Here is a 13,008-nt window from a genome sequence, read left to right on the forward strand (position 1 = left end):
TTTCAAACTCAGTACAAAGCCTGTAGCCTCTTACTTGCAGTAGCAATTCTATATTACTGGGTTAATTACCCAAACTCTAGCCTTTTAAAAAATTGTTCCCTAAAGGTACAGCTTTTATTTACATCACTAGTTCAGATGCCATCTAAATGTGTTAAATCTCCAGAAACTATGAACTATATTGACTACTCTGCATGATTATTTACACTGTTTTGACTGAACTGCCCAGATTATGTTCCAGCTCAATAGAAAATCAAGAAAAAATTTCCTGGAGGCAGTCTTAGACCTACTTAAGAATCAGTGAAATTATTCAGCGGCTTTCAATTATTCAACTGAAAAATAAAATGCATGCATGTATCCATACTTATGCACTCAATAGGCTGCAGTGAGTAGCATATAGCCTAGGTAAGGAAAAAGACTAAAAAGGTAAGATGAAGTTCATTCTGAGGTCAGCCTGTTCCACCAGGTCCATCAGTATAAATTAAATCAACCTCAGGGCTGCTCTGACTTATGCTGGCTGCCAACAGCCTTAGGAATATAGACTGTCAGTTTGAGCAGTCAAACATAACTGAATCCAGTCCCTGCTGACTGGAGAGATGGAGTGTCATAGGAACAGTAATACCAGTTCTCTTCCCCTCAAGTATTTATATCAAGCCATAAGCCTAATAAAGGAACATTTTTTTTATCAATAATGTTGTGTTTATTAAGAGTCAGTCAGAGACTGCATAGTTTGCATGGACATGACCATTTTTTTTTTCACAGTATGTAATACTTTAGTGCTATCACTTTGAAATGTAGTAGTTGTCCTTGGGAGGAAGTAGTTCTATGACTACTGTTAGAATATTCATGGAATCCAAAAACCACCAATAACTATTTGTCAGTGAGCAGCACCCCTCATGATGGGGGTTGAGCCCAGGGTGAAGTTATCCTGGGGCCGGCCATGCCCTCACAGATGTGTCCCTGTCCCTTCAGGCAACAGCCTGTGATATGGTGAGAAGATGAGCCAAGTGAAGCCTACAACCACATTAACTTTGATTTGCAGCAGGATCTGCCCCCTCTTCTGATGCCTTGGAAAGCATCCAATTGCAAGAGCTCTGTGGCTTTGCTCTTTGCTTTTCTTTTCAACCACTGCAAAAACTGCTGGCTGGCAGCTCACTGATATGATTCCCTAGTCTGATACACTCACTGGCATCTCAGAGTGGAGGGACAAGGAAATATTCAGGAACTCCCATGGCAAAGGACTTTTTTCCCTGCTCTTTCCAGAATGTTCCACTCACCACCTCATCTTAGTGGAACCTAAAATTGAGAGCATGAAAATAAGATAAAAACCACACAGCCTAGGGGTCCCGTGGCCTTACACCCATGCATGTGTATGGAAACATCATGATTTCTCAGTACTCTGGATTCCCTGGCAAATCTTGGAGAACACGGTGGGATTTGCCCTTGCAGCCTAGACTCCTCGATCTATATTAGTTACACTTCTCAACACCTAAAAGAAATTTAAACTAGTCTGAGACTTAGAACTGCAAATATCATTAAAGCAAGACTCTAAAATTTTATTTCTAAGCACATTCAGTTATTTCTCTTTATTTTGCTACAAGTGGTAGCAGCCTGAGCAGCCTCACCCAGCAGATGTGGTAGAAGCCCAAGTCTGTCTCTGGCACTTTTGCTGGATGTGCCACTCAGACCCACATGGTAGCTCTGTCTCCTTTTGCACCTGGCTGGGCTCCTGGGCTCCCTGCCTTGTTGGGGCTGTCTCTGGAGCCTGTAACACACCCCTGTGTCTACTTGAAGGCTGGGGTCCTGAGGGACAGTGTCTCATTGGTGAGGCCATGGACTCTTCCAGGGTTGCCCCAGTTCCTAGCTTGGCCCCCTCCTGGAGCAGTCCTGCTCATGCCAGCCCCTTTCTTCTTACTGTTCTAAACCTTTTCCTTTATCAATACCTGGCCTGGGTCCTCCAGTGGAGGAGCATCATGTACAACAGCAGGTGTGGAAGAATAAAATCAAGGAAGGTCAAAGCATCAGCAAAAGTCTTTGTGTAAGAATTGCTTAAAGGGTCAGATTTTTCTTTAATGACATATATCTTCAAATGAGAGATATTTCTTCCAGATAGATTATGGGTGAGCAACTTTCTGTAGTATTAACTCTGTGGTCTGGGCCAACTTTTGTAGTTGCAGGCTGTGTAGCTGAAAAATAGAAGCAGTTTTTGTGACCTTGCTTATAGATTGCCAGAGTTGGGGAGAAAAGGAAATTTAAACACAGGTTTTCTTAATTTTAGAGCAAATTAAGAAGAATATATTTTTTTAGTTTGTTATAAATTTTTAGTCCATTACATTTTAGGAAGGTTATAATTGTATCAACATGGAAGAGAAAGATCTTTCTGTGAGAGACACACAGTATGTTGTTGTCTAGCATGTGTATTGGTATTGATGTCTCCAGGTTTATAATCCTGATATAGTGCAGAGTGGAAGCCAGCTGGGGCTTTGCAATTTTAGAGAGAAATTATTAATGTGGTGACAGGGGTGAGGTTGAGACGAGTTTCCTGAGATGCTTATGAAAATCACGAGTCTAAAAGGCATTTCGCATCATAGCTGAGTTCTCAGATGAACTCTGAAATGTTCTTATTGTTATCCTGAGTAACTGAGTACTTTGGACAGAATTAATGTTTCTGAGTCATGGCTTTAGGAAATGACAATCGCTTTTACATGTTCAAAGAGATGCAATCTTTTTGCTCTTTTGCAGTATTTTGTCACAATCAAAGCTTGTACCAATGTATGTTTTGAGTTTGATTTCTGCTCTCATGATCTTTGTGGAAATCTACACTTGAGGGAAGAGCTACCATGGATGATAATGAAATTTTATATATATATTCCCCAACCCCTTCTTCTAACACCCCAATTCTAATTATATATGTCCTCTCCTACAAATTACTGGCTTCCTCCTTTTGTCCTTTTTATTATGCCTTGCTTCCCCTCTTTACTGTTCCTAGCAACTGCTGCTAGGAATTTCCTTGGATCAGCTGCTGGACTTCCTTTACACATTCACATACAAATGAGTAAATGCCGCCTTCTGCTCCAGAAAGAACACTTTGAAGGCTCTTTGGGAGAATAGCAGTACAACAATTAAGTACTTTTATTGGCACACTGGCTGAAATTTGTTTGCTTTGACTGTCTCTGCAGCTGGCTTTGAAGTGTAGTTTCTTATCTTTCTGGCAAGACGGTGACATCTTCCTGTATTTTTGTGTTACTTGTGCTGAATTAAGAGATCAGTAGTAACTTGTAGCACTCTTATTAGGAGCTAAATGTAGTCCTCTATTACCATGTTGAAAATATATAAAATGTATATTAGCATGAATATTCAGCAAATAAGACCTCTGTAATAATATAATGTGTTTCATAAAACTGAGCCTGATAACCAATGTTATGCCTCCTGCCATTTCCCCTTTAAAAGGAGTCTGTGCTCAGATCCAAGAATAGCGAGAGGCGGGTCTGTGGCAATGATGGCAAAAGAGGGTCACAAATGGCAGCTAGCTGACATGGCTGCTGACCTGGAAATCCCCACAAAGCTAATAGCTCTCACAGCCAGCATGTCTAAGCAGCTGCTCTTGGACTGCTGAGAGGGTTGTGCTTAGGAAAGTGGCATTTTTATGGGTCTTTCAGATTGCACATGTACCTTCTCTTCTGTAACAGCTGGGCTTTATGCATTGGATTTGCTTGTGTTGCCATGCCCTAAATATCTACATCCCCCTAAAGTTTCTCAGCTCCCTCTCCACTTTTACCATCAGTGTTTCCCTGCACTTTGCCCTGTAGTTCTTCAGAGCCACCATGCTCCAAGTGCTGTCTGCTGTTTTCTTTAATGTTTCTTGTATCTTCCCAGTCTCCTTTCCCCAGCCCCATGTGCTCTGTGGGACCTCACAGGGCAGTAGCTTGTATCTTTAGTCCTCCAGCCTTTCACTGGGAGCAGTGAAAGGACAGCCCAGCTGAGTGTGCTGTCAATTCAGCCTCTGCTGTCTAATGTGCTTCTGCTGTGCATCAAACAAGTGACTAAAGCACATAAAATTAGATGCCACGAGGATGACTTTTTGTTGTTTCCCTGCTGTTTATCAACCCAATCTTTGCAGATCCAAGGTGCAGCAGAGTTGGTGATGGGGATAGAGTGGAAAGAATTACTGATTCTTTCTGTCACTGCTACCTGTGCCCCCTGCTGCTGGCAGGAGGCCGGACAGCACTGGCAGCCCCTGGAGACAGGGTTGAGTCCTGCTATGTGCTCCTATGTGATTAAGGCCTTTTTTCCCAGTGTATTGTTGTTTGCAATGTTTCTAAAACTAGGAGGTTTGTAGATGGGGATGTAAGGCTTGGGTCTAGTTTGGAGGGCAAACAATGTGGGTTGAAATACTGCACTCCTCTGAATAATTTTTATTTTAAGTGACCTTTTCAGGAGAATTTAGTTTTCAATTTTAAGTTCAGCAAGTATTAGGAAAAACTCCAACAAGACCCAACATCACCACTCCCTCCAAACCCCACCAAAACAACAACAACAACAACAAACCAACAAAAAAAAAAACCACAACAACAACAACAACAAAAAAAAAAACCAAAACAAAAACCCAAGGCAACCAAAACCTGTGGAAAATCCCATGGAAACTGAGCTAGAGTTTTGGTTTTTTTAATGTTCTGACTGTGGCTGCTGTTATTCTGGTCAAGTGCTGGCTTCTTCTTCATGCTCAAAAAGCAGAGTGCTGGGAAGATTTCAGTATGTAGGTAGTGTTTCGGTTCTTTGCCAAACATTCTCAGCTGTCTGAAATTTTACGCAGTGGGAGTTTCAGTAATATTGGAATTTATGAGATAGTTTTCAAAGACAACAGCTAAAGTGCAACTTCTAGTCACTCTAAAAGCCACGTTCTGAACAACAGAAAGCTGCTTTTTAAAACTCCATTTAAAAGGGAAAAATATGTGTTGAGGAATTGTTCTGCCTTTAGCCCACTGAAGTTTGAGGATGGTGAAGGAGTTTTCCAAAATGATGTCTTTTCTGGTGGCCAAGTCAGGATCAAAATAAGCTGTACTGAAACAATTAAGAACTTGATTGTTTTAAGATGAAATTTTATTTGTTTCCCTTAATCTGAAGTTGCAAACAGCTCTGTGAGTGTCTAAACAATTGAGGATCAGGGAGGGAGGGAACGAGAATTAAAAGAATGAGAAAGTGGTGACTGATAGCTTTCTTTGGTTTGTGAATTGATCTCATTAGGCTTTTCTTTCAATAAGTAAAAATTGTGCTGAAAGCAAGTATTGGCATATAAGCTCTATGGGAAAGGACTGTAACCCTTTATTATATTTTTGTGAATGGGATAGGACAAGAGGCAATGGGCTGAACTAATACACACGATTTTGCACCTGAATATGAGGAAGAACTTCTTTACTGCACAGGGGACTGAGCACTGGAACAGGTTGTCCAGAGGTTATAGAGTCCGCCTCACTGGAGATAGTCAAGAACCATCTGGACACAATGCTGTGCCACATGCTCTAGGATGATCCTGCTTAAGCAGGGAGGTTGGACCAGATGACCACTGTGGTCCCTTCAACCTGACCCATTCTATGACACTTAATTGCATTTTTGATGCAAAATAGCAATGTTTTTGCTAGGCAGGATGTAGCTCATACGATAATTTGAATCTCCTATTAGATAAAACAGAATTCAACTGCCTAGTAACATGCTAAATATAATTATTCCCTTGTTTATGGTGTTTTAGGAGGGTCTAAGTAATTTTGTCCTGTTAAGAGGCATTTAAATGACTCTGACTTCTGGTTTAATTTAAAAATATTGTTAGAAAATTGTGCAATTGAGTAGTGATAAAGATAGCAATGTGATAGAGATAACAGACATAACATTTACCAGTGGTATGTCTGCAAGCTAAAATCAAGAAAAGGTCAGTAGTAAGAATAAAATACCGTTTTTATATGTTGCTGCATGTATTTGAAAAAAACAGTTACCTTAGATGCAATAGGAAAGCTTGAACTTTCTCATCAAAGAACAGCCACGAGGACATATGATAATCCAGGGGAGAAAAGGTGAGTGTGTTCAAAATATTAAAAACTTTTTGGATGTGTCTCTTCTTGGCTTCTGCAAGAATTGGCATAGGTGACCTCAGCAATTTTTCATTGCCCACTTTGCTGAGGTTTTGAGACCATGTGCTGCAACTTGAATGCTGACGAATTTACCTAAATAGAAAGTGTATAAATACATAATTGTTAAAAACAGATCAGAATACTGCTGTGAGTATGTACACATTTTTCAGCTACTTGATTTCAGTGTGTTACTTCACCTGTTTCTCTTTTTTTCTGTGAAAAAATAGTGCAAGCCCCCAAAGTGGTGCAGAGGGAGCCACTGGACCTGATCTAGACTTCATGAAAGACATAGAAAAACTTGCAAAGGAATTTATTGATACTACAGAGAAAGCCATGGCCTTAGAAAAGCTATGGGAAGAAAACTCAAGGCTCTCGGGTAAGCTGTAATTTTTCTAAAAATTAATTTCTTTGTCTATCAGTTAGTGATAGCCATCAAACAAAAGAATAGCTGGATCTTAAAAATGAAATTAGGAAACTAAAATTTTAACTGATTTTAAAAAAAACAGCTTTTATGATTACCAACACTATGGCATCAAAGTTATCAGAGAAAAAAATTAGCTTTCTAATAAAACTGTGCCCTTGAATACTTGAGAGTTACAAAAACACTGAGAGGAAAGCTTAAAAGATAAGGATTATAAACAGTACAACAGGTTACTCAGTCTAACATGCATGCAAAAGTAGTTTATGAGGATTTAGCTCTCTGTCTCTGTATTTTTCTGTTGTACTAAAGACTATAGGAATGGAAAACATCAGAATCTCACACCTGGTGATCTTAGGTGACCTTCAGTCTTGCACTGAAAGAGTGAGACTGGACATAGCAGGGTCTGAGTTTCCTGTTCCATTTCCCCCCACACTGCACAGCCTTGTTGCTGTAGCATTGAAGACCTCCCACTCCCCTGTGTCTCTGGCTGAGTTTTCAAGCAAAAAGATTTAAGTGAAATCACAGTTTGCATGCTTGTCTGTCTGGTAGCTAAGACATTCATGTAGTGTTGGTGTGAAGATTTTGCCTCACTAAAAAATTGAAGAGTAAGCAATGTCCTTTAAATTGTTTTTGTGATTACAGTATAAGCATTGGGAAGCATAGAAAATCAAATGGACCACTATCTTTGGGATATTAGTTGCTTCATGTGCCTTTATTTTTCTAGAAACATCCTTTGTGCACTGCTTGCTCTCGCTTATAATAGCAATTCTTCTAAAGCTAATAATACTTCTCTTTAAAGGAAAATATTTAATTTTACAGGGCTCCATAACATCACCACTTTTCTTGCTGTAAGTATTTTTTACAATTTCTAGATTACAGTTCTGGGATTTGAAGATCTTTATTATAATGGTTAGAAATTTGTATCCTGTCAAGTTCAAGTAGACTATCTTAAAAAGAAAAAGTGTTTGAAGGAAAACATGACATCTTGTAAATTTGATAGATGTTCAGTGGTTTCTAGATTACTTATTTAAACCAGTCTAGGTTGTTAGTAGCTAAAATCCACAACTATTTGAAGGATATTTGTTTATTAGGAGCAATTTAAAAGTGTATCTGTCAGATGTATTTTTTTCCATATTTGATTGATTGATACTGCTACTTAATGAAACTTAGATTTCCAGTTTATAACTTGAAATTAGCTGGTAATTTTTATTTGCTCATAAGATCTCATTGATTGAAAGGATCCATATTAATATGAAATTTCATTTCTTGAATGGAATATAGAAGAGAAAGAATGTATTTCTCAGCATCAAGAAAATATTAAGTTGACAGTAGATGATCGTTATTAGAAACAGAGCTTGTATATACACAAGCTTCTTTTTGTATAAGGCATGCTCATGTTGTCATTATGCAAAAAAGCCCTAGTGACACATTAACTTAGAGCAGCAAGGAGTGCATAATAAAAAAGTGTGATAAATCCTGTTTTGCATGGGCGTTATACTGTGTAGTCCTATGAAAGAAGTTGTTTTATCCCAGGCAGATAATCTTTAAAGAGCCATTCTTATCAGTTATTATTTGAGACCCCCACAAGACCTGCAAAGAGTTGTGAGGCAAGGATGGCAAGGCCATCAGGCAGTCCCCTGATCTTTATACCTTAGACTTAGAAATTCATTGTGGGGCTTGAGGACTCAAAGAAATCATTCCCTTGATTATACCTCTGAGCAGAAAGAGATGTCTTAGCTTTACTTCCAGCTCCATTTCTCCATTGGAGCAGGGAGACATATCAGAAACAAAGCTTCCATGAGGTCAAAAGACCACCAAAATAATGTGGTATATTGCCAAATCTAGAGGTATGTTTTCACATTCAGAAAAAATGGTTTAAAATTCAAAAGGGTCAGGGAAATAACAGGCACCTGCTTTTTGTTTTTTCCTTTTTATTTTTTCTTCAGTTATTGGAAGTGTAGCATGTAATTTTTATTTTTTTCCACCTAAAGATGGATTTGAATGAAGCAGAGAAAATTATTTCCAGAGCAGAAAATCTGTACAAGCAACCATATTTCTGGAACCTTCTGCATTCACTCCCTCATCTTCAATTGAACAGCTTTTATACAGAAGATGAGTTAGCTACCATATCACAGTTCCTAGAAGTTATTCAAAAGTAAGTGCTTTCACATTCTTGAAAGTGCTCTGTTTTAAAATTTTATTTGCAATTTTTGTTCTTCTCACTGTCTACTTAATGAAATAAGCATCCTTTATAGTGCAAAGAGGCTAAAATTTTCTTCTCTTTACCAGATTTTGCTTTTATAAAACTGTGTTAGGAATTTTCATTCACACCGATTCCTCTATAACAGTTTTGCATCTCTGCCAAACTCAACAGAGATGCCCTAGGAGTCTTTGATAAGCAGCTCCATGTTAGCAATATCTGAAATTAGCCCATCACATAATATGGCTTTGAACTTTGTAATGTACTTTGGGGGTCTTTGAAAGACAGAACATATACATATGAATATAAGAAAATAATGATTTTGATCCTAATCAGATCTGAATATATCACCTCACGAATGTATCAATCCTCACTTGGTCAGTAAGGAAAATTACTCAATTTTGTTTCTTAAGCCTCTTGCTATCAAAATAGCTTTAGGTGTTCTCTTGCAAGAAATGAAACAGTAAGAAAAAACACCTCAGGGACTGTATTCTGCATCAGGTAAAGGATGGTGGGATTCAGAGAAAGACATAGAATTAAAGCATAGACCAAGATATATATCTACAGGAATTTTCAGTAAAATAAGGTAATTGTTAGGTGAAAGTCAGATATGTATTTGCCAGGCTAGGCAGTTTGTTGTAGTAGGTTTATAGGCAATTGTCACTGGAGTCACATAACATAATCATAAAGCAAGAAAAGCCCTTTGAACCTGTGTGCCTGTGCTAGACTGGCCATGTACCTCACCAGCCTTAGGCCATGGGGAAGCAGGGGCCCAAAGATCATGGATGAGAAATTATTGTGCTGTTCTGCCATCTTTTATCATCCCATGTCTTATTTTTTAGACTAAAAAAACCCAAACCAAAGAAAACCAACAGAAACAGCTCTTCACCCAGATAAGAAGGATATGATGACATACCTTATTTCCAAACTGGGAAATAAGTTTCTCTTACAATATGTGGACTGCACCTATGTTGGTGCTTGATTTTTAAAATTTATTTCTTTTTCCCTTATGCCTGAGTAATTTGTAACCTTATTTCAGCTTGTTCTCTGACCTATTAACATGAGTCTACATAGGGGACTCAGATGTTTACATGTGGGTTTTGATGTTTTCATTTGCTTAGGGTTTTTTAAGATTTCTGTGCCCTTCAGTAACCAAATTTACCCTCATTAATGCAATTTGGAAAGCAAACCACAAAACCCAATGCTTGTTTCTTGACTAGTTTCATATTACTATATAACATTCTAGTGGTCCTTTCTAAGTCAGAATTAAACCAGTAGAAAAGTTCTGAATTTACATTTCCCACTTTCAGGTCTGTACCATGTTTTGCTGTGTCTTTCAGAGGTACTTAAAACTTTTCACATCCATGTGACTGACTTTGGGGTTTTGTGGTAGGGGTGGGTTTTTTTTGGTTTTTTGTTTGTTTGGTTTTTTCCCTTCTTTTCATGAATGTTGGGATTTGATGTTCCACTCTGGAAAACTGGATTCTTAATTGCTTAATAAGAAAGGATTACTCTGTAGGAAATGACTGGTAAATTTGACATAAATTTTAAGTAGTAAGTTACAGTTATATTAACATAATTTTTTTTTTCACGGCTAAGGTGACAGAGACTTGTTAGAAATTCAATAGATATATTTTTATCAATGCATTCTGTAATGCACTTTGTTTAACCTCTTGTGAGAATAAATATTATGTTGCTTTAAAAAATATTTTTCCCACAGATTAATGAGAAGTAAAATGTAAGTATTTTGTGTTGATTCTGCCTTCTTGTGGGGATAACAGAGAGAATGTTGGTGGTAATTTTGCTCTTATTTTTCCTCTCTTCTTGTTTTTTTTTTTTTTTTTTTTTTTTTTTTTTTTTTTTTTTTTTTTTTTTTAAGAGGACATTGGTCCTCTCAGGAGCCATTTCCTTAGTGGAAATTGATTGAAACTCTAACTGTAAAATCTCAATTTGCATTTGAGATACTCTAACTGTAAAATCTCAATTGTTTAATTGCTCAATTAAACTCTAATTTCATAAAACATTGGTTTTTCAACAGTAAAAAAAGTGTTTTATTATTCAGTTGCTTGAAGGTTGTCTCTTTCCAGCAAGTCCTTTCAGTTTTTTGGGTGTATAGAGAGCTTGATTTTTGTTTTATTTTCCACTTTCAGTACCTTAGCATCACTGAAGGATCTAGCTATGATGCCTCTGGGCCAAAGTTTCTATGAAGTGGTGAAAATGGCACTGAATTTGACTGCTGCATCACTACAGGATAGGAGCTTAGAAGGTAAGAAATTTACTTCAGATTTTCTTTGAACTACCTAATAAGCATGCTGGGAAATATATGATAGTAACTTTGGACCTTCTGGTAAGTTCCTGATGTGCAGAGCCTAAACTATATTGCTGTAGTGCTAACCCACTTCTTTACTGATCTGCCTTTTAAATACCAATACTGACAACTAAATTTTATCAGACTCTGGCAACTATCAGATAAACAAAGCATCAGATAAATTGGTCTAATACATAGTGTTTAGAATGGTCATGGTTTAGCAATGAATTTTGGAGAGAGACTAAATCAATGCAAGGGACAGTTTCTTCCATTTGATAGAAGGAGAACATTTTGTTTTGGACATGCATGTTAAGCATTATGACTTGTTTACTTTTAGCTTCATTCTTCTTTTCTCATAAATTCTGCTGTCAGCTGAAGGGTTACGTTTCTCCATCTGCTGCTTCACTATGGAAGATGAGTTTAATTGGAGAAGGTAGCCTGGCCCCAGGAAAACAAGAAGAGGTCAGGGGCAAGTTTCATGGGCTAACTGAAGCACACAATGTATAGGTGCAGCTGTCTGCTTGATGTGGAAGGTTAGGCTAAGACTAATAAATAAAGAGTAATGCAGTCTAAATCCCACTTCACCCGCAAAAGTGAAGGCTGATGTGAGACAAAGGTGATGTGCTGGAGCCCTTGCACAGAGGATGAACTTGACTTCTCTGGAACTTCTGGTATTCTCCATTGCTCTCTTTCTCAGTAGTGATTCACACCCAGTCCATACACACGCCTTTGCATGCCTCTGTGCAATTCAGAATGGTACCCTACTGAATTTGCTGGCAATTGCTATGCAGAGGAATCCCACCATCATCATATCAAGTGCTGAAATGCCATCATATTAACTCGCTTTACCACTAGTGCAATCATGCGTTTTAGCCTAAGTAAATTTGTGTTCAGGTGCACACATCCTTCTGTCCCCAAAAAAGCTGGGAACATGGTACTTGGATCTCAACAAGTGAGAACCACCAAGGAACGGCATGAATAGAAAGAATTAATTGCATAAACAAAAGCTTTCCTTTCTTTCAGGTTTTCAATACAATCTTTCCTTTGGGGATGTTTTGTGGAATCCGCCTGCTGTGAAAGCAGAACTTGAATCCAGGTTTGGTTTTGATGGCCCTCATGTTGAGAAGCTGTTAAGTTATACAGCACAATTAACAGAGGTAAATCACTTAAAAATTTTGGTATCTATGTCTTTGATTTTTTTTTTTAATTTGTACCCTGAATGTATTTTCTTGCATTACAGAAGCTTAGCTTTGTGAAGCAGCTACAAGGTTCTGCCTTCATTCCCATCAAATAAATGTTTAGCTTTAGCTGAAATCTCTGCACATGAAGATACTGATAGGTCTGGTTATATACACTGATGAATTAATGCTTCTCTGAAGTCACAACTGTGTATGGCAGAGTCCAGTGTTTATTATCCAAACCTGTAGAGAATTCTGAGGATTGCTCCACTAAGATTTTAAACCAAATCCTTGATTTGAGTCTGACAGGATTAGCTTGTCTGGTAGCATTTTTCATCCTGTTTGCTGGACAAAGAATGCCTGTCTCTTCTGTGTGTAAATTAAGGGAGACCAAGAGTCCTTTCTTCTCAGTTGTGCAGTCTTGATATGAATGTACTAGACTGAGTTGTCTCAGTGGTGCTTAATCAAATATCCTGGTGATGCATCACATTTAGAAGAAAATCTCTTTCTTCAGATAAGGCATTCTAACCTATTCTCTAGACCAAAGTGGTCTGTTGTGGTGGTCTGGTTTGACTGCAGAAAACTGGTAACATCTTTTGAATTTGTACTTAAGTCCACAGTTTCTTTAATAGAACATGTTGGTATTTATGTGAAATCTATTTGTACTTTGCAGAGCAGTACAGTTTTCTATACTCCAGAAGAGCTCATTGTAAAAATAGCTGATTTAAACAAATGGATAAATTAAAAAAAAAACAAAACAAAAAAAAAAACCACCCTTGACT

The 13,008-nt window shown here is 37.9% G+C and overlaps 1 protein-coding gene across 1 annotated transcript in view; it reads left to right on the forward strand.

The window, feature by feature from the left end:
• ABCA13 (ATP binding cassette subfamily A member 13) overlaps positions 1-13,008 on the forward strand; it is a 166,520-nt gene that overhangs the window by 7,428 nt on the left and 146,084 nt on the right. Inside the window, exons 4-8 of the mRNA XM_053950805.1 lie at positions 6,347-6,495; positions 7,360-7,388; positions 8,532-8,695; positions 10,891-11,006; positions 12,072-12,205. Of these exons, the coding sequence (XP_053806780.1) occupies positions 6,347-6,495; positions 7,360-7,388; positions 8,532-8,695; positions 10,891-11,006; positions 12,072-12,205 (592 nt within the window). The remainder of the gene's footprint in view (positions 1-6,346; positions 6,496-7,359; positions 7,389-8,531; positions 8,696-10,890; positions 11,007-12,071; positions 12,206-13,008) is intronic.

This window comes from Vidua chalybeata, chromosome 1 (genome assembly GCF_026979565.1).
Source record: "Vidua chalybeata isolate OUT-0048 chromosome 1, bVidCha1 merged haplotype, whole genome shotgun sequence".
In the NCBI taxonomy this organism is placed as follows: Eukaryota; Metazoa; Chordata; class Aves; order Passeriformes; family Viduidae; genus Vidua; species Vidua chalybeata.